Here is a 22,767-nt window from a genome sequence, read left to right on the forward strand (position 1 = left end):
ACATACGTATAGCAAAAGGGTGATCCATTAAGGTTAGCTAACACATCCCTCACCTCACATAGTTACCTTTGTGTGCCTGTGGTGAGAACTTTTAAGATCTACTCTCTTAGCAAATTGAAAGTACATACTACTGTATTAAGCATGGTTGCCGTGCTGTACAATATTTCCCAGGACTTGTTCATCTTCTATTTGTGCTCTTTGATCAATATTTTCTGCTCACCAGCCCTGTCCGTCATCATTGCTCTGTTTCTGAGTTCTACCTTTTTAGATTCCACAACTGTTCTGGGGAAGAATCAGGTGTAGGCCAGAGGTGCAAGGATGAAAGATTTCACCAGAGACAGAGTAGAGAACAGAAAAGGCGGATTAATTGAAATATACTGGTAAGAGAAGCAGCAAGAGAGACAGGAGAGGTCAGCAGCACAGAGAATGAAGGTACTGGAAGCTCTATTTATTCTCCAGGCATCATTGATTGGTTAGGGTGACTAGTTTTGATTATCTGAATTATAAAGGATATATATATATTATAAAGGATATTATATATATTAAAATATTATATATTATGTTATATTAAAACATATCAGGGCCTCCCTGGTGGCGCAAGGGGTTGAGTCTCAGCACTATGAAGTTATCTGCAATCACTACAGCACAGGTTTGATCCCCAGCCAGGGAGCTAACCCACCCATATGGCACAGCAGACCTCTTGGGTCTCACTCCCTGCTCCCCTCAGCAGTGTATTTCAGTCAATCTGCCTGTTCTGCTCCCCACTCTGTCTCTGGTGAATCCTCTCACCTCCCTCCTCCCCCACACCTCTGGCCTGTGCCCTAGTTTTTGTATGCATAAATAAATAAATCTAACCAAAAAAAAAACAAAAAACCAAAACATATCAGCTAATGGGATCATCAACTTAATGGCCCTGTTCCCAAGGCAGTCCCATCCACTCCCTTTACCCATTCAAGCCTCCCAAACTTGCCTGCTGGGCAAGGAGTGGGGACTTAGTTTCCAAATTTAGTAATAATACCAGGGACAACATCTAAGTGAGATCCTACAATATTTGTTTTTGTCTGACTTATCTCACTCAATATAATGCCCTCCAGGTTCACCCATGTTGTCCCAAGTGGCAATTTAATTGTTTTTCTATGGCTGAATAATATTTCATTGTATTAAAGTAAGACCTTTAAAATAGGGCTTTAAGATGAACCTAAATACAGATTACATTTGGAAATTTCCCATTTGCTTTTCATAAAAATGGTTCAACGTGAAAGAGATCTTAAATACCTATGTCTGTAAACTTACTTCAAAATGTTGCCTCTTTTTGATTTTCAATAAAAATGTTACAGCTTATTGCTAATATGATTTTCAACTATGCTTCATAAAAGAATATAATATAAAATCATAAACACTTAGAATTATAATCTTATTTTTTTATTAATGACCATCTTAATATGGATGTAACCATAATAGCTTTTATTATACAATATAGCATATTTGGTGAGATTTTAAAAGTATGTTTATTTACAATTTTACAAAAGGGGAGAACTCTTATTGGGAAAGAGGCCTATGTATGTTATCATTTAATCAGAGAGATAGCCTCGTGACCCTGTTGTCAGAGGTGGTTATTACTATCTAAAGATCTTAGACAAGTTAATCATTCTGAGCTTTAGTTTACTCACCAGAAAAAGCAACAGCTAATAAGCTTACAAGGGCTAATGACCTTAGAGTATTTGTGGGAGACCTTATTTTCAAAGGTGGTAGCAACAGTCTCTTCCCGGCCACCTTTTCTCTTTAATGTGACTTTGACATATCAAGCGTAGGATTTGTCTTCATCTGTGTGGACTACTGTAATGAATTCCCACAGACCGTGCCTTAAATAATAGACATTTCTCAGAGTCCTAGAGTCTAGAAGACCCAGATCAGGGTACCAGCATGGCCTAGTTCTGGGGAGAGTCACAACCTTTTCTGGGTTGTGGACGGCTGACTTATGTCTTCACATGGTGGGAAAAGAGAATGAGCTCTCTGTGCCCTACTAGTGAGGGCTCTACTGTCACCACCTAATTAACTACCTCCAAATTTCCTACCTTTAAGTGCTATCACAATGGTGATTTGACTTCCACGTATGAATTTTGGAGGGACACAATCTTTTGGTCTGTCATAGAGTTTATGTTCCCTTGTGTCTGGATGGGCTTGTAATTATAGTTAAGATGCCATGTGACTTCTGAGGCTGGGTCACAAAAGCAGATATGGAGAAGGGGCAGGGTGAGGGGGATGGGAGGGGTGTAGTAGAAGTCTTTAAACATATGGAAGGTGGCTTGACACTCAGGATTGCATACTCAGAGAAGATTACTCTTGTAATCTTGGAACCATGATAAATGAGACAAAGCAAGGCCAGTTGATGATATTCTCTAAGCATAGAAACAAGAAAATACTAATTCTCCTCTCTGGTCCAAATGAGTGACTGTTCCTTTTTTTCTTTTTTCTTTTTTTTAACCAATTGCAATTTTATCCTGATTCTAGTCTATGCTTGTAAAGGCCCAATTTACAGCATCAATCCAGAGTGAATCCTGAGACCCTCCCTGAATTCATTCCATGGGAGTCCAAATGATGTGATAGTTTGATAACTTTTTCCTAAATATCCTCTTAATGAGACTGCCATGGGATTTGTTCTGCCTCTCAGTGAGTAGTATTCAATCTAACTTGGTTAACTATACCATTTCCCTGGTGGCATTTGGCTTGAGAACACAGAAAATATGTTCTGAGTTTGGTTTTTTTTCCCTCTAGGATACTTGCTTTGGGGAAAACCACCTGCATTATAAGAAGACCCACTATCCTGAAGACACCAGCTGTGAGGGAGATGGCAATAAGCAACCACACAGATCTAAGAGGAGAGAAATGCTGGTCAGTCATTACATACTGCAGCCCTAAACCATGCCCACCCTCCACCCCCCACCCCCAAACTGCAGGGAAGACCAAGAGCAAGGACTACCTGGTTCACACTTTCCTAAATTTTTGACTCAGAGAAAGTGCAAGAGATATTTAAATGACTTTTGTTTGAAGTCACCAAGATCTGGGGCTATTTGATAAATACACTAGATAACTGGAACAGTATAGAACATGTATATAACTTCTGGCATACAACAAGTGCTCAATAGGGCCTCCCCGGTGGCGCAGCTGTTGAGCGCTGGGTTGCGAAGCTGCCCGCAGCCTCTACAGTGCCGGTTCGATCCCCGTCTGCTCCCCACCACCGGAGGAGGGTCCCACATGGCGCGCAGACCTCTCCTGCTGCCCGCTGCTCCCCTCAGCAGTGTGCTTCGGTCCTTCTGCCTGCTCTGCTCCCCGTTCTGGCTCAGGTGGATTCTCTTGCCCTCCCGCGCTTCTGACTGTACCCAGTGCTTGTATAAATAAATCTTTAAAAAAAATAGGTGCTCAATAAATGGTAGGTGTTTGTTGGAACTTGAAAGTAGTAAGGTTATTATATACAAAATCCCTAACATCTAATAAGTTTTTTTTTTCCCAGTGAGATTCCTTTGACAAAACTTGTTGATTGGTGTCTACAGTTTCGCTCAATGTATTTTAATCCTGATAGCAAAATAATGTAGACAGATCAATAATCCTAGATAAGGAGATGAGCTCAATTTAGAGCAACACTAGAGTGCTACTATGCTTGTTTTTTTTTTAAATTAAGGTATAACGGATATATAGCATTATATTACTTTTTCAAGTGTACAACACAATGGTTAAATATGTGCACATACTGAGAAATGATCCCCACAATAAATCTAGTTAACATCCTTCACCATTTATAGTATGATTTTTTTTCCTGTGATAAGAACTTTTAAGATCTATTCTTTTAGCAACTTTCAAATATTCAATACAGTATTACATAGAGTCATCAGGCTATACATTATATTCCACCCATGAATTATTTATTTTATAACTGTGTGTATCTTTTGTTCCTCTTCACCCATTTCTATCTCCTCTCCCCTTGTTTCCACAACCACCAATCTGTTCTCTGTATCTATGCGGGTGTTTGTTTTTAGATTCCACGCATAGTGGTATTTCTCTTTCTCTGCTTTTTTCACTTAGCATAATACCCTCAAGATCCATTTGTGCTGATGCACATCTATTCTTTCCATAGATGAATAATATTCCATTGTTTGCATGTGTGCAGGTGTATAAGCACCTGTACATCTGGTATGACCCTCTTATCTGTGGTTAACCTTTCAACTTGTTATCCATGGGTCATGGATCAACTGCTGTCATAAAATATTAGAACACTCATATAAGTTTTTATCACAATATATTATTATGATTATATTATTTTGTTATTACTTATTGTTCATATCTTACTGTGCCTAATTTATAAATTAAACATTATCACAGTATGCATGAACAGGGAAAAACAATATATACAGGATTCAGAACTATCTGTGGTTTTGTTATAGAGCAGCCCCGATATTGAACGGGTTCCTGGCTGTGGGTCCTCACCTGCACGCTTAAAAGGGACTTAAGAATACTCCACTACAGGCACACACAAAAGGTTAATAAAAGGTTTATTTACAAGGGAAGAGGAAATAAGGAAAATGTACAACTCAGGGAGAAAATAAGGAAATAAAGTCTTTAATGTGTCCTACCAGATCCAACGACCTGGAAACCCAAAATCACTCTCAGAGCTGGCCAGACGCTGCTAGCTGGTGGAGAGCCAAAATGGGGGACCCCCAAAGCCCACGTGTCTGCCTTTTATATCCACCTGGCTGCTTAACCCCACCCTCAGGTCCCAGCCACCTTCCCTTTGGTGGTGATGGGATTTGGAGTTCCCAGTGTCATTGGCTTTGGCCCGGGGTGGGGTGGAGTCCATAAAGCCTGCATGGAATTAGCTTTAGGACATCCTTTTCCCCCTAACAGTTTCAAGCATCCACTGGAGGTCTTGGAGTTTATCCCCCATAGATAAGGGGGGACTACTATACCACATTTCCTGTGTCTGCATATTCATTGATGGACACTTAGGTTTTTCCATATCTTGACTGTTATAAAAATATTGCAATTAATGTGGGGGCACAGACATCTTTCAAATTAGTATTTTTCATCTTCTTCAGGTAAATAACCAGAAGGGAAATTGCTGGATCAGACAATAGCTCTATTTAAAAATTTTTATTTTATTGTCTTTTTAAAGATTTATTTATTTATGCATACAAGAATGGGGATACAAGCCAGAGATGTGGGGTGGGGTGAGAGGATTCACCAGAGAGAGCGGGGAACAGAACAGGCAGATTGACTGAAATACACTGTTGAGGGGAGCAGCGAGTGAGACAGGAGAGGTCTGCTGCTCCATGTAGGTCAGCTCCCTGGCTGGGGCATTGAACTTGTGCTGCAGTGGCTGGCGATAGCTTGATAGCACTGAGAGGCCCCTGGAGTGTTATTTAAAAGTGCAGTTTTCTTTTTCTTCTTTCTGCAGATTTAAAAATTTTTTTCTTACTGCTAAATGTGTTACAATGTATTTTCTTATGTATGGGTTTTTAATTTTATTTCCTTAATCCATACATAGGCATAAATAAGTGTACTGTTTAACACAATTGGAACTTGCAACTTAATCACTGTCAAGAGAAGAAAACTATCTCTAAAGCATGCTTACCAGGGGGCCAATTCATCTGCTTGCCTCCAAGAACATGGAGATGAACATGACTGTCCCTCACCTGACCTTCATTCACCACCATTCCATAACCCTTCTCCAGGTCCAGATCAGCGGGACATATCTTGCCAACAATCATTAAATGTCCAGGAAGACTGGAGGTGACATAGGTCCTATTCTTTTCTCCTGGCCCACTTAACTATATACCTATTGTTAGATCAAAAAACTATCTGATTTAGGTAGTCAGAGACTTTATTTGAAAGGATTATTGCAAGGGGCCAGGGGCCAGTATAGCAACAGACAGGGTTCAGGTGAAATTCAACATGGTGAATAAACTATGTTTTACGAGCTGTATGCCTCACAAAAATGAGATTGTATCGAATCTACTTCTCTGCATTTTACTTTTGTCACTCAACAATAGCTAGAGAAAGCCCTTCCCCATCCTGCTATAGCCCCTTTCTTTTTAATGCCTTCATAATGTTTGATGATGTGGTTGCACCATAAGTATTCAGTCATCTCTCTATGGGTGACCATGTTCTTATTTTTCAACTTTTCCCCCATCTGACCTCAGAAATAAATATCATTTCATTAAACCTTTGGGGTATCTGTAGCTGCTAAAGTTGGGGCTTATACATTTCATTTTCAATATTGTTTTGCTTTCTTAGAATCTTCTCAGAGAACTGCTAACTCCTTTGAATGTCTGTTCCTTATTCCACTGTCACCTGCCCCTACCTGCCAAGCCCCTGTCCAGGGAAGGCAGAAGTCAAGAAAAAAATTGTGCCAACACTTTTCCTTTTGTCTCCCAGATAGCTTCTTCTGGAGGCAGGAAATTTCGACTCCAGTAAGTGCCTCTTTGTTCCGCAGAAGCATAGAAGGTATGACCCAGGCCCATGGCATCCTGACCGAGTTGCCATGGTCCCCTTTGCTGCCACCTCACAGATGACAGCATACTGAAAGGGGAACCAACAGACCATCAGGGAGGAGACACCATGAGATGTGCTCCCAGGGTCCTTTTAGGATTGCCCCCATGCTTTGCTAGGAAAATAAACAAAGAACTAAAGTGTCCTCAGTTCCTTTAGATGAAAAGATATCTTTTAAAATTTACTTAGGGGCCTCCCTGGTGGCACAAGGGGTTAAGCACCTCACTGTGAAGCAATCGGCAGCCTCTGCAGCACAAGCTCAATTCCCAGCCGGCCAGGGAGGTGTCCCACATGGTGCAGCAGACCTCTCCTGTCCCACCTGCTGCTCCCCTCAGGAGTGTGTTTCAGTCAGTCTGCCTGTTCTGTTCCCCACTGTCTGTGGTGAGTACTCTCACCCACCCTCCCCGCATCTCTGGCCTGTACCCCAGCTCTTGTATTCATAAATAAATAAATCTTTTTTTTAAGAAAATTACAATTTACTTAGAAGGAGGGAGGCTGGGAGATCCAGGAGGGGTCGGCTTGTCCTTTCCAGTTTTGGCTACTGAAGTTCAGGCCCTCGCTAATCCCCGCTTCTTAGGGTAGGGCAGGCTGGCAATCAGTCAAGATAACCTCGTATCACTTCATTTGCTAATTTCCAATCAGGAGGATAAAAACCTGAAATGCATATCGGTGTCACCTAACGCTGAGGCTCGACCGCCAAAGCAGGGGGTGGGGAGTGCCCTTTCTCCTCCTACGACCCGGAGGTGCCAGGTTGTAATCTGCAAATGTATCATCTGGCCCCCGGAGCCTGACAGTTAATGATTTGCAGCAGAGGGAGCTCGGCTCCCAGAGCAAGGGACGCCAGCGAGCGCCGGCCGAGCCCAGCCGAGCCCCCGGCTGCAGCACAGGCGCCGCTTCGCGTCTTCCGGGCCCCGGCACTTCGGGGGGTTTCCGGGCGCCGGAGACCGCTGGGGCCCCCATGGAAGCACCCTCGCCGGCGGGCTCCGGAGCCCCGCGTCCTCCCGCGCAGGAATGGGGGGGCGCACTAGGCAGCCTGCTGCGCCGGGTGAAAGGCAAACTCTTCACCTGGTGAGTGGATGGAGAGCGGGGCGCGCGGGGCCGGGCCCGGGTTCACACGTGGCTGCAGGGCGCGCTGGGGAGCGGGGAGCCGGGGCGGCCGCGGGGACTTCGGAGCCGGGGCGGGCGACTCTCTAGGCGCGCCGGGGCTGTTGCTGTGTACCTGGCTCCGGTGGCGCTTTGTGCTCCTCCCGCCGCTCCCCTCCTGCCTGGACCTTTCAAGTACAACCTCGCGAGTGTGTTCCAGATGGTTTGGGGGAAACCACCCTGTTGGCACTGTTAGGCCGGTCCCCCGGGCCTCCCAGCGGGGAGGGGACGGAGTCCCCAAGGATGCTGTGAAGGGGGTGCCCACAGCGGGCCAGGCCAGTGGGTGAGCGCCTCTTCCTGGCGCCAGAACCGCATTCTTCCTGCTGCTTAACCCGTCGGGCAGGGCTGCGATCCGCCGCCAACGGATGAGTTCACCCGAGTGAGAAATCCGGGTGAAGTTTTTTTTTTTTTTAAGATTTATTTTTATTTTATTTTATTTATTTATTTATTTATACAAGCACTGGGTACAGTCAGAAGCGCAGGAGGGTGAGAGAATTCACCAGAGTCAGAGCAGGGAGCAGAGCAGGCAGAAGGACCGAAGTACACTGCTGAGGGGAGCAGCGGGCAGCAGGAGAGGTCTGCGCGCCATGTGGGACCCTCCTCCGGTGGCCGGGGAGCAGCCGGGGATCGAACCGGCGCTGCAGAAGCTGTGGGCAGGTTCGCAACCCAGCGCTCAACCCCTGCGCCACCGGGGAGGCCCCGGGTTAAGTTTTGAGGTGCCGCCCCGGTAGCCCAGAACCTGCTTCCTTCCTGGGCCCAGCGAAGCGACGTCGCCACCTCCGGGACTGGGTTCCAGGGAAGCCTCCTGGTGTCCCTTTGCTTGGGGAAAGGGATTGGCAGCGGCTTGGGACAGGGAAGCTGTTTTTGCGGTGACCGCAGGACCTACAGTCTGGATTGAGAACCAAGGAGCGGAATAATGAAAGCGAACGTTTATTCAGCAGTCACTGTGTCAGGCACTCTGCTTAGCCAGCAGATGGGGAATATCATCGAATCCTTATGCTTTAGGAGATGGCCCTGCTGTGAAACCAAGAAGGAGAAACAAAGAAGGCTAAGCAGTTTCTCAAAACCAGGACAGGCTCTATAGGGGTTTAGCCAGTAAACTGGCCTTAACTTCTCCTGGTGCCAGGAAATTGGAGTTTGATTTTTATTTTCCTTCTCCAGATGAGCAAAGTAATTTTTCCTTTAAAAATTTGGAAAGCGTGCCTTGAAGAACCACAGCATCACTAAAAGGTGGATGCATTTTTGTCACATAAATATGTGTGATTTTAAATACATGGTTATGTTTAAAGGGGAAACTTGGTCAAAAATAACCGTGTACCATCCAGTTGTATATGTCCTGAGATCTTCTCAAGGGGGAGGGTGTAGTGTGATGGTTAAGCTACAGATTCTGGATTGAAATCCTGCTCGTGCCACTTAACTGCTGGGTGACCTTAGGTAACTCAACTAACTTCTCTGTGCCATTTTTTTTTTTTTTTTGGTAAAATAGAAATAATAGTGTAGTAGCACACGCTCATCTCCTGTTTCACTTCTCATGGTTTCAGTTTCCTGCGGCCAACTTTGATCTGAAAATGCCAACTACTATAATAAGATAGTTTTACACACACATGCACAACCACATTTATTTAACTTTTATTACAGTATATTGCTATACTTGTCCTACTTAATTTTTAGTTATTGTTAGTCTCTTACTGTACCTATCTTGTAAATTAAACTTTATTATAGCTATGTGAGGAAAAAACACAGTATAGATATGGTTTGGCCCTGGCCTCTGTTTGGGGTCTTGGAAGATACTCTCTTGGATAACGGCAGAAAGGCTCCTGCCTGGTAGGGATGCTGTGAGGGTAAGTGGCCGACTATACAGGGCGGGGGCATCAGACTGCCTGGCTCACAGTGCTACTCTGCATAGGTTAGATGTCACCACCCTCAGCTTTCCTGGGTGATGGTAAGATGGGATTTTGCTCCAGGAGATGCCAGTGGCTCTGATGAGAAGGAAGGCAATTCGGTAATTAAGCAGGATGTAACAAGGATTAGCAATGATTTTTTTTCCCCCTAATGTTCTAATATTTTCAAAATCCTGGTATGTGTTACAGTCAGGAGTATCTAATAGCTTCCTAAATAGGTTTCTTCTGTCTTTTTTTTTTTAAGATTTATTTATTTATGCAAACAAGAATGGGGATACAGGTCAGAGGTGTGGGGGTGAGAGGATTCACCAGAGACAGAGTGGGGAGCAGAACAGGAAGACTACTGAATACACTGCTGAGGGAAGCAGCGGGGGAGTCAGGAAAAGTCTGCTGCACCATGTGGATAGCTCCCTGGCTGGGGATCGAACTTATGCTGTAAAGGCTGCATTAGCTTCATAGTGCTATGCTTAACCCCTTGCGCCACCAGGGAGGCCCGGTTTCTTCTGTCTTTGAATGCACTTTTCTGTACCTCCCTTATGGATTTTACTTTCTTCCTCTGTGATAGCTGCTTGTGGGCATCTTCCCTTTCTGATGGATGGTGTCTTTAATAGCAGGAATCAAGTCTTTTTCATTGTTTTTTCTCCCACAATCCTTAGCACACAAAAGAATAAAGGAGGGATGACCAAGTTCCTTCCATTCTGCTACCCTCCTGGCACTCTTCCCTTTATGGGTCTTCATTCTGAGGGTCTATGGCTGGAGTGTCCACTGGCAAAGATATTTTGTTCATTAGGGTGTTTGGTCCTGGCTCTCGTAACCATTGAGACTTGGGTTCTGGTTTGTACTTTCTCCTTGTCTGACCCAGCAGTCAGAAAAGTACTGTTGATTAGATATCCAGTGCCTCTTGTATTATTATTTTTAACTCTCAGTGGTAAAATTTATCTCCTACAGTTGAGTTTGGCTCTGTGAATCCTGTGGCCAAGGGGTGGGGTAGACAGAGATTGGTTAGTAAATGTTTTATTACCATATGGAGAGGGTACAGAGAGGCAGTTTGTGACCATGCACAACTCTTTTCTACCCCTTTTACCAAAAGGGAAGGGGTAAGAATCACCTTATTGGCAACTGGGTACTAAATACAGAGGGGACATCTGGGCCTAGAGCTGGTTTTGTTTTCAATATGAAATGGAGATATTCTAGGTAACCCCAATTCCTGATACACCTGCCTCATTAGTGTACAGATAACTTTTTGTTATGATTAAGACTATCTAATCTTTAATTCAATAAGTTTATTTATTTTTTTAAAACTGCAGGTGTGAATTTCCTGCATTCTTCTTTTTTCTTTTTTTAAAGATTTATTTATTTTTTTACAAGAGCTGTGGTACAGGCCAGAGGTGTGGGAGGGTGAGAGGATTCACCAGGGACAGAGCAGGGAGCAGAACAGGCAGACGACCAAAATACACTGCTGAGGGGAGCAGAGGTCGGGACATGAGAGGTTTGCCACACCATGTGGGAATCTCCCTGGCCAGCTGGGAATCTAACCCTTGCTGCAGAGGCTGCAGACAGCTTCACAGTGCTGCGCTAAACCTGCTGCGCCACTGGGGAGGCCCAATAAGTTTATCTTTTTAAAGATTTATTTATTTATTTTAAAGATTTATTTATTTATTTATACAAGCACTGGGTACAGTCTAAAGCGCAGGAGGGTGAGAGAATTCACCAGAGCCAGAGCTGGGAGCAGAGCAGGCAGAAGGATTGAAGCACACTGCTGAGGGGAGCAGCGGGTGGCAGCAGAGGTCTGCGCACCATGTGGGACCCTCTTCCGGTGGCTGGGGAGCAGCTGGGGATTGAACCGACGCTACAGAGGCTGCGGGCATCTTTGCAACCCAGCGCTCAATCAACTGCTGTGCCACTGGGGAGGCCCCTTAAAGATTTATTTTTATTTATGCATACAAGAACTGGGGGATAGGGCAGAGGTAGGGGTGCGGTGAGAGGATTCACCAGAGACAGACTGGGAAGCAAAACAGGCAGATACACTGATATATATTGCTGAGGGGAGCAGCGGGAAAGACAGGAGAGGTCTGCTGCACCATATGTGGGTTAGCACCCTGGCTGGGGATCGAACTGTGGTCATGATAGCACTGAGACTTAACTCCTATGCCACCATGGAGGCCCCCCCAATAAAAGTTTGAGTACTTATTATGTGCCAAGCATTCATGATAATGAGCACTATATATTGCCAAGTGGACTCTGCTTGTCATTTTCGCTTTTGTCATTTATTGCTGTCAGCTCAAATGAAGCACACTGTAACAGGAGGATATACATTTTCACAAGAACCTGGAATCATTTACCTTCTAGCAGTTTACATTCTTATACATTCTAATTCATATATTATTGGCTATCAAGGCTATATCTTTGGCATATTTCTTATGACTATCAAGATTATATTTTTAGCAAAAATTCAAAAATATTTCATATACTTATTTTTCCATCAACTAGATCATAAGCTTTTGAGGTCAGACTTTTATCCTTTTTAATAGCACAGTGCAGCACGTGTTTATTCATTCGTACATTCTTTCATTTGCCAACATTCTTTCACTTGCCACGCCTTGAGAATTTATGGTGTTCTAGACTAGGTTCTAGACTTTCTGGACTATAAAGATGAACAGGATTTATTCCCTGTTGTCAAAAGAGTTCACAATCAGTTATGGTGAAAGTCATGGTAAGTGCTGTAGTGTTGAGCACAAAGTAGAGATGGCACAAGGGACAGCAGATATCAAGGGGTGGGAGAGTTGGGAAGCACCACAGAGCCAGTGATTGGGATCTTGAAACATGGATAAGAGTTTTTCAGGTGGACTAGGCAAGGAAGGGCAGTCCAGTTTGGGGGGTTGGTGGAGGTGCTAAGAGTGTTTTGCTCAAGGAACTGCAAGTAATTTGGAGGGGCCTGGATTTGAGGAGGAATGAACATAAGGAGTGGATAATCTTTTTTTTTTTTTAAAGATTTATTTATTTATACAAGAACTGGGGTACAGGGCAAAGGCGCGGGAGGGTGAGAAGATTCACCAGAGACAGAGCGGGGAGCAGAACAGACAGACGGACTGAAGACACTGCTGAGGGGAGCAGTGGGCGAGGTAGGAGAGGTTTGCCGCGCCATGTGGGTTTCTCCCTGGCTGGCCGGGAATTGAACACGCGCCGCAGAGGAAACCTCACAGCCCTGCGCTCAACCCGCTACACTACCAGGGAGGCCCAGTTTTCATCTATAATTTTCTTAGGCAAGATTCTGGCCCTTTGGCTTCTATTTTCTGTGGTTCTATGGTCCTATAGTGATGGACACCCAGATGTTTCCAATTCCTAGCTTCTATAACTAATACTGAATGAACACTCTCATGCGTGTCCCCTTAGAAAGAGCCAATGGCCAAGCTCAGACCCCAGTACCTCTAGATGACTTTTAAGGGGACCAGACCTGGCTTGGAGAATCCTTGGACATCACAGAACCACTGTTGATTGTTATTGCACGGTGCCCCTCCATCAGCCTATTCTGCTTTCTCAGCAGCTGTCTGGGGAAAGGAGGAGGCAACTTGTCTAGGTTGTAGCCCATTAACCCAGAGCATGTTGAGGGTGGGTGGAGGAATAGTTTCTGGCTGGACAGCCTGAACCTGTTTTATCAACTTTTCAACACTACAGAGGATTGTTAAGGGACAGACAGTGATTGTTCTCATGCACTGTTGTGGCAAAGTAAGGGTGGACTTTAAAAGCTTTTCTCCTCCACACCGCCAACTGGGCCTCTGCTCTTCTCTGCCCCAGGCTATCATCCTCTCCCTCCCCCAGGTCAGTTCCAGCCTCATAAGTAGCCTCCTGGAATGCTTCTCCAGATTCACTGTTTCTTCTCAAGGTTGCTAAGATTCTTTGTAGATAGCTCCAAGCCTAGAAATCTTCCTTGACTGCTTTCTGTCTCTCCTCACACACCTCTAGGTTGGGTGCCTCTCCTCTATACCCTTCAGTTACCTTTTTCAAACTCATCATTACATCTACCCTATCTCGACACAAAATATGATTATCACTAGCCTGGAGAATGCCTTGAGACTAGAGATGGTATTTGGCTATGAAGTACCTGTCTTACCCTGGGCCTGGCATTGAACTGATATGGTAGCAGTTGATTTTTAAAAACAGTGAAAACCTATTTGCAAGCAGATTTGGTAAATAAGATGTAAGAGTTAGGACTGAAAAAATATGGGCTATTTCTGAAGAGATGTTCTGAACCGTATCTGTGAAAGAAGAAAATTACCTCTTAAAGCAACTGCTTCTATAAAGAAGTTTGGCTAAGTTTATGAAAAGGCTAGAAAAACTTCCTTATGCCATTATTTACTGAGAATCAGCAGAGAAAATGAATCATTTCATTGATGATTTTGACAAATAACTTTCTACTTGCTCTTTTAAGTGTTAAAATGTACTTTTAAATCCAGTTGAATGGCACTGTTTATTTAATGGATCACTCACTTCTGTTAACTCATATATTCATAAATTTGGGTGCTGGTTCTTCAAAATTTAATTGGTTTGTATTGGACAACTTTCTAGTATAGGCTAACTATTTAGTGGGTCCATTTGCAACTAATCCTAGAGATTTTGCCAAGAAAATAATTAAAACATTATTTAAAAGTCTTCATGGCATGTTTAAAACAAATAAACGAGAACACTTTTCTCTTAATAAACAGAGTATATTCAACATCTCTTCTTCATGATTCAGGATCATTATAATTAACTATATTCTGCTGAGTGGTAGTAATAAGCTAAGGAATCATTGAATTATTTTTTTTTCTCACAGTTGTGGCATATTTTTCTTTGTTACTAAGAATATATATATATATATATATATATATATATATATATCTGGAAGCCTACATTCTTTCTAAATTATGACTCCTAACCTGTGAACAATGTACAAACCAGTTAACACAGTTTATTAGAATTGTTTGTGATGAAAGTTTAAATAGGCTCTATATAAAGATATAGTTTTCATTTTAGTAAACTATAAAAACTTCTAGTCCATAGAATTGGGGACGTTTTGAGGGATGGTTATAGGCACTGATGTTAAACTCATCAGCTGAATGCTCTGTCACAAAAACTTAATTATTTATGTTAATAATGCACAGGTAGATTCCATGAAAAATCAAAGTTAAGTCCAAAACTATTTCTGAGTTGTTCCTTGGAAACCGGAGTGTGTAGGGAACATCCTGTCTATTTCTTCAGTCCAACAAGTCCTCACGGAGAGCTTGAGCTACTAGTACACAGGATGCCTCAGTGCTACACACCAGGGTCCTGGGGTGAGGCTGCCCAGGAGTGTTTAGAAGAGCATTTCCTTAGTTTTTCACAGTGGTATCAAGCCAGAGATACAGATAATGAAAGCAGGTCTTTGTTGAGCAAAGTTTACTTGAAGCTCCAAGAACAGCTGCACCTTAGGGTAGGTCAACTCATTAAATCCTTTCAATAACTTTCTGCAGTATATAATGCTCTCCTGGCTGCCCTGTTTGACCTTGTGGAAGCTGAAGCACAGATGGGTTCAATTACTTTCCCTGACATGTTGGGTCACTGAATGGTAAGGAATGCCACCAGGCTTCACCTCCTCCTCTTAAGGCAGCCTGTGCTCCTAACCAACACCCTGCCCTGCCTTTTGTGAGCTGGGTAGCAAACAGAAAGACAGGTCTTGGACCATCTACCCCCCTCCTACCCTCACCTGGGGCTATTTTTTAAAAAAAAGATTTAAAAAAAATTTCATTTTTTTTTTATTTATGCATATAAGAGCTGGGGTATAGACCAGAGTAGGATGGAGGGGAGTGAGAAGACTCACCAGAGACAGGGTGGGAAGCAGAACAGGCAGATACACTGAAATACACTGCTAAGGGGAGCAGCAGGCAAGACAGGAGAAGTCTGCTGCACCATATGGGTTAGCTCCCTGGTTGGGGATCAAACCCATGCTGCAGTGGCTGCTGATAGCTTCATAGTGCTGAGACTTAACCCCTTGTGCCACCAGGGAGGCCCTGCCTTGGGCTATTTGTATCCCCAGAAAGTATATATAAAGATACAGGATAAATTTAATGTATCTTTCTGGAGCATCATTTTCTTAGACTCTAGTTGCACAGAAGTATATTAATAACCCCTGTCCGGATACCCATTTTCCTTGTTGACCCATGAATGGTTAAATTGACATTTTTATGCAATAAGCTACTGTAAATGCACTGCAAGCCCTAGAGTTGTAATGGTAATTTACATTTACCTCCCATTTCCTCTTCCCTTCCTCTTCTTCCCCAACCAAAGATAATCACTGTCCTGAGTCCACCTATTGACTAAAATGAAAGTCTCAACAATAGACAAAGAGTACTTAGATAATCAAAGTGAGGATTTACTCTGAGAACTGCTTTAATGATTACAAGTTTGAGTTCAGTTTGCTGCTGAGTTTATATACAGAGTAGCATGCATTCAGAAGAAAGGAACAGAGAGTTACTGAGAGAAAAAATTATTTTTGAGAGGTGGCTTCTGGTTTTTGTCTATAGGTTTAGATCTTTTGATTTCCTGTTATCTTGACCTAGAGGAGGTCGATGTTGTCCTGGCAGAGGAGGGCAAATGTCAGAAGTCATTTCACAGATGAATTTTACAGAAAATTTAAAACTCACTCTTTCAAGTGTTAACACTGACTTTGAAATCCTGCTGAATGACACTGGTTACTCGCTTCTGTTAATTCTTTCATTCATAATATGAATATGTCAGGTCATCTTCCTGACTTCTGAAGAATGCACTGTGCAGATGTAAAGGCTGGATAGCTGGTGTTTGGCTCTTTCGCTGACCTCTTAGGTCATAGGCTGGGACTACTGGGTTGGATTCCTGCAGGCACTGAATTCCTGCATGACCGCCTCACAGAACAGGACAGAGCCTGTTCTGACTTTCAGCCTATGCAGATGGCTTTGCTCTTTTGCCTGCTAGACCAGGGAAGGGCTCCAGTTTGTTCACAATATGTTCACAGTCCTTTCACCATTCCCTGGCTCTCATTTTGAAATATGATAGTTTTGTACTTCTGTGTACTTTTTTTTAAGTATTTAATAAAAGCATTTTTTAAAAGTGAGAACATTGGTTTATTACACTGTATATGGTTTAGGAGAGTAGGTTCTCACCTCCTCAGGTGTACGTCATGACAACAGCCACCACCAGGCACCCATGGTCCTTTACCCTAGACCATTGGGCTCCCTGCCCCCTCCATGCTCACTCCCACTCTACCCCTTTAGTAGTTTCAGTTCTGCAGTCATATTTCTTTGGTTTGTCTTTCTTCTTATGACTTATTTCACTTAGCAATTCCATCCATGTAATTTCAAAATGCAGTAGCTCTTTTTTTTTTCAGCTGAGTAGTATTCAATCATGTATTCAATCATACCACATCTTATCATTGGATATTAGGCTGTTTACCTATTGTAAATAGTGCTGCAAGTGTATTATTTTATTTTATTTTATTTATTTTTAAAAAGATTTATTTATTTATTTATACAAGCACTGGATACAGTCAGAAGCGCGGGAGGGTGAGAGAATTCACCAGAGCCAGAGTGGGGAACAGAACAGGCAGACTGACAAAACACACTGCTGAAGGGAGCAGCAGGCGTGGCAGGAGAGGTCTGTCACGCCATGTGGGACCCTTGCCTGGCGGCCGGGGATCGAATCGAAGCTGCAGAGGCTTTGGGCAGCTTCACAGCCCAGCGCTCAACCGCAGCGCCACCAGGGGGGGAGGCCTGTATTAACTTTTAAATTAGTGTATTTGTGTTCTTTGGATAGATACCTAGGAGTGGAATTGCTGGATCATGTGGTAGGTCTATTTTTAATATTTTGAGAAATATTGTTTCCATTGGGGCTGGACTAGTTTACATCCCTACATTCTCACCAACAGTGTACAAAGGTTCTTATTACTCCACATCTTCACCAACAGTTCTTGTTTCTTCTTTTTTGTTTTCTTTTTAAGATTTATTTTATTTATACAAGAACCAGGGTACAGGCCAGATGTGCAGGAGGGTGAGAGGATTCACCAGCGACAGAGCGGGGAATAGAACAGGCAGACTGACGAAATACACTGGTGAGGGGAACAGTGGACGAGACAGGAGAGGTCTGCCTCATCTGTGGGTATCTCCATGGCCTGCGGGGTTTGAACCAGCACTGAAGAGGCTGTGGACAGCTTCATAGCGCTGCACTCAACTGCCTGCGCCACCAGGGAGGCCCCCACTTTATTTATTTTTTTAAATATGGGCTATTCTCACAGGTATGATATGTTATCTCATGGTGCTATTGATTTATGTTTCCCTGATGATAAATGATATTGAACTCCTTTGTGTATTTCTGAAAAATACCTTTATTTTCAGTTTTTTTGGATTAGAAGAATATCTCATTATTTGTAGTCTATTGGGATTTCTTTCTTTCAGGTCACATTGCTAAGGTTTGTCCATATTGCTGCTTGATGCTGCAAAAACACTCACTTTGGATTTCTATAACATTCTTTCTTATGAATATATCATACTTCATTCATTCATTCTGTTGGTGGGTATTTTTTTTTCAATTATTTTTTTGCTACAGTGAATAGGATTCCTAGGAACACACTTTTGCATGGCTCCCATTCATCACATGTAAGAGCCTTTATAATCACATGTATGTACATACACATACATCTAGTAGAGGAATTGCTGGATTTAGGGTATGTGACTTTTTAACTTTGTAAAATAATGCCAAGCTAATTATTTCTAAACTGGTTGTATCAATTTACACATGCTGTGAAACAACATCCTCTCCAACAGACTAACACTTTGTCAAGTGAACGTGAAAGAGTATCTCTTAATTTGCATACCCTGATCACTGATGTTGTTGGGTCTTTGCATATGTTTATTTTTCTTATGTATTTCTGTTTTTTGTGAAATGCCTGTATTACCTGCCAAAGACCTATCTTTTGCACTATATTTTAATATTAAATAATTTGCTCGATCCACAGTGCAATATCACCTGGGAGATGGAATAATTGGAGGCTTGTATCAGGTTCCCCACTAATGCTCATTAACTTCTCCTTTCTGGATCTGATGGAAAGTTTGAGAGTAGTTGAGAGTTGGCTAGATTAAATTAGTAGCAGTTGAAGCTGATTAAAGAGGGGAGTGAGTTGGTTTTTTTTTTTTTGGTTTGAGGCCTACAGAATCTTGAAAGGCTGAAGTGACTCACAGGAAATATCCCTACGCCTGTTTCCCTCCCCAGGCAAGTCCCTAGAAGCTTCGTTAGTCAAGCTAAGCTTCTTGTTTTTTTCTCAGTGGTTGGTGTTTGATGAGTGTATTAGTTTGATTGTTAGAGAAATTCAGCTGACCCCTGGCATAGGTCAAAAAACATTTATTACTTTACAGAATTCAAGGAGGGTTTTAAGTGCCAAGCCACTGATAGACTAGGGAAGCAACTGAGCCAGGAACCCAAGCCACACTGGAATTCTGTTTGTGTCTTGCTGTTGCTGTTGGTTTCATTCTTATAACAGCAGGCCAATGGATTGCATTTAACAGTTCAAGCCACACATGCTATGAAACCAAACAAAATCCTCAGGTTTTGATAATCCACAGAAGTGCTGCATGATTTGATTTTACAGTAGTTAAAGAACATAGTTCTTCAAAACTCTCTTGGCCTAACAGGGCAGGCAGTATTTGAAATGCCAACTTTTGTGGATATGGCTTCTTGGCTGCTGCTGAAAACAGGGTTAGTCTGTTGTAAGGCAGGACAGGACACAGGGCGGGTTTTCTGATCCAGCAGACCGGGTAAAGAAGGAGTCAAAGTTCTGGAGCCCTCAGTGGCTTTTGCAGGCTTTTTTTATTGGGATTTACCCAGTACACAGCAGGCAGGGGTGCTGGGAGGCTGGTAGGTCTCCCAGCCCCCAGCAAGTCTTCACTCTATCTGGGCTCTCCAGCGTTCTCTGCTTCTTTCTCGGCTTCTCTTTTGGCTTCTGCTGCTGCTGGCATCCCTGTGACACCGCCCTTACAAGTCCAGTCTTAGCCCAGGTGAATCCCATCTACCTATGCCCACACCCTATTCCAGGTGCCCGCCATCAGGCATGCATTCAGGACCTCAAGGATCCATCATCTATCCTGATGGCGGGAGGGCAGAAAAGCCTGATTTTTTACCTTACCCTACAGTCCACCCCCTCAGGGTTTTCTGCCATACAATCTACATATATACAATTCTCTTAGCAAACATAAACAATGCAGCCATGGCCCACAAAAGCAAATACATCACAATATAACAACAAAATACAACAGAACACAAATAAGTCCAGGCAGGGCCCCAACCTAGTGGCAAAAGACAATTATGGGTACCAGCAGATGAGCCACCAAATCTGCTGCCAAAGGCACTGCTCATACGAGGGAGGGGAAATCACTCGACATCTCTGTCACATGCCAGGAGCCGTCAGGCTTCCTGACCTTCTCTGGCTGTGGTCTCGGCCACACACCACCCACCGCATCCACCCCAGGATGCACTCACTTCTGGATTGGGGATTCTCTACACTTAGGGGGTGATCGCCCAACCCTCAGGGTTTCTGTCTGCAGTCGCTCCAACACTTGGCTTTCATAGCCACCAATGCGACTCGCAGACCCCTGCAGTCAGGCCAACCTATTACCCCAGCACATGGGTCGGGGATCCTTGGATACAAACTCTACATTCGGCTTGGGCTCCACCCCAAGCCATGTTCCCCACCCGTCCCCCAAGGACGGGTTCCTCAGCTCCTCACCCTCATTTGAGAACGAGCAGGGCATCTCCCACAGGTGATTTTATGAGACTCACTGGCCTTCCTCAGCTTACTTAGTGCTTAGCAACCACTCAGGGCTTCCCCAACTTAGCATCAGCACCAGCTTTTGCCTTCTCAGTTGGCTTTTCTCCTCTGCCTAGCTGCTGGGCATGCACAGGCTGCTTTTGGCCACTGAAGCCCACTGGCCACCCCCAGATTCCCATTTCCTGGGGTGTACAAATAATAGCATCCTCCCCCAGGGTCCCAAAAACCTAACTTGCCAAAGTTCCTCCGCCTTCTGGCGGGATTGTCAGTCCAAGTCCATCAGTCCAAGTCCATTAGTCCAAGTCCGTTGGTCCAAGTCCATTGGTCCAATTCTGTTAGCTTCTCCCTGCATCAGAACTGGTGAGCTCCTCCCTGCATCAGCACTGGTGAGCTCTGAATCATGGTCCTCTCTTCTGACGATTCTTGCTGCCTCAGGGGTCATTGGCTGGTCCTCTCGAGAGTCTCCTCTATGCGAGGTCTCATCCCGTAGCTCCCAGAACTTGTCCACCTCCTGTGCCACCATGATGCCTCCATTGTGGTCACAGGCAAACAGTCTGTTACTCCTTAGTCCCTCCAGGTCTTCGGAGGGCTCCATACCCATCTGCATGGATCATCTTGCCAACTTACGCCAATTCTAAGGCAGGACAGGACACAGGGCAAGTTTTCTGATCCAGCAGACCAGGTAAAGGAGGAGTCAGAGTTCTGGAGCCCGCAGGCTTTTTTATTGGGATTTACCCGGTACACAGCAGGCAGGGGTGCTGGCGGGCCGGAAGGCTGGCAGGCCTCCCAGTCCCCAGCAAGTCTTCACTCTCTCTGGGCTCTCTGGTGTTCTCTGCTTCTTTCTCGGCTTCTGTTCGTTCTTGGCTTCTTCTTGGCTTCTGCTGGTGTCCCCATGATGCCGCCCTTAAAAGCCCAGTCTTAGCCCAGGTGAATCCCATCTACCTATGCCCACACCCTATTCCAGGTGCCCGCCATCAGGCATGCATTCGGGACCGAAAGGATCCGTCATCTATCCTGATGGCAGGAGGGCAGAAAAGCCTACATCTGTTCTCTTCAGAGCCCAGTCAGACTGGGGTGGGTAGAGAGAGGCTTGGGTACCTGTCCCAGGGTCATAAGCATCTCTCAGTCAGACTCTTGAAACTGTAGTACACCACTTACTCCACATGAACCCCATTTTTCAGACTCTCCTTCCCCCATCTCTGCACCTACCTTGCCTGTCAGCCTGGAGCTCCTGCCACCCATCTAGGCTGCAGGACTCAGCTTCCTCTGATAAGTATCCAAATAAAAGAGATGATTTGAAAATGCTTCATGTATTCTCATTTCAGCTAATCAAAAATAGGAGGACAGAAGGAGGACATTGGAAAGATTTTATGTCCTCTCATTTTCTTTAGACCACATTGGCTTCAAACAACTGAGTGTAGGGCACACACTCAAATGGGTTGTGTTGATCCATGCCCATTGTTAGAGATACAAGATTTCAATGGATAGCCCCTTGTGGTAGCATAATCCTTAATATTACATATTGGTATAATGAGGAAAGCAGTGGGTATGTGGGAAAATATATACAGAATAACCCATTTTTTGACCTTAGCTAAGTTACTTCTGAACAACCAAAACTCAGTTTCTCAACTTTGTACCAATAATCCCTCTATTACAAGGGAGTCTGTGAGATTTAAATGAAATTGCATACATCAACACTTAATACAGCACTGGGTATACAGTTACTTTAGTTAAGCCACCTTCCTTTAATTAGGATCAGAGGAGAAGATTTTTGGGTCTCTAATAGATACAAATATTGCACTTACACTATAACAGTGGTTTTGAACCACTCTGCTTGGATTGCTAGCTGTGTGATATTGAGCAAGTGGTTTGACGTCTCTGTACCTCAAGTTTCTTTACCTGGAAGTAACAATAGTAATAGTACCTACCTCATGGGATTGTTGGGATGATTAAATGAATTAGGACCATGAAATCGTGAAATTATAAAAAAATAAAAACAGTGCTTGGTCCATAGTGTGCACTCAGTGAGTATTAGATATTATCATTGCTGTTAACGACGACAGCAACAAAATAATGGTAATAATAATAATAGCAATAGTAACAGGACTAGCTATTGTATGGGTATGTGTATAACAGAGGGCAAAAAACACAAACAAAAAAACCCTAGTACATTTTCTGCATTTATAATCTAGTGAAATAATACAACAGACATATAAAACATCATGGGCAGAATGTAGAAACTGGGGAAGAGGGTTACAATCCAAATGCTGTTGGAACTTAGGGGTCATCGTTCTGGAACTGGGCACCTTTCCTACTGTTTTTCTTCCCACAATTTCATTTTCTCAGCATAGTAGTATAGAAGGAATGGGCTTT

At 43.7% G+C, this 22,767-nt stretch overlaps 1 protein-coding gene across 3 annotated transcripts in view; it reads left to right on the forward strand.

Moving 5' to 3' along the window:
• The window catches only part of SLC35F2 (solute carrier family 35 member F2), an 82,074-nt gene that overhangs the window by 20,567 nt on the left and 38,740 nt on the right, over nt 1–22,767 (forward strand). For 2 of the 3 annotated variants that reach the window (XM_054693235.1, XM_037505686.2), the window contains exon 2: nt 2,776–2,892. In XM_054693235.1, the coding sequence (XP_054549210.1) occupies nt 2,776–2,892 (117 nt within the window). Of the gene's footprint in view, nt 1–2,775; nt 2,893–7,429; nt 7,612–22,767 lie in introns of those variants that run through there. The other variant, XM_037505685.2, reaches the window with a different exon arrangement.

This window comes from Talpa occidentalis, unplaced genomic scaffold (genome assembly GCF_014898055.3).
Source record: "Talpa occidentalis isolate TD23 unplaced genomic scaffold, MPIMG_talOcc4v2.1 talOcc4.12, whole genome shotgun sequence".
NCBI classification, from domain to species: Eukaryota; Metazoa; Chordata; class Mammalia; order Eulipotyphla; family Talpidae; genus Talpa; species Talpa occidentalis.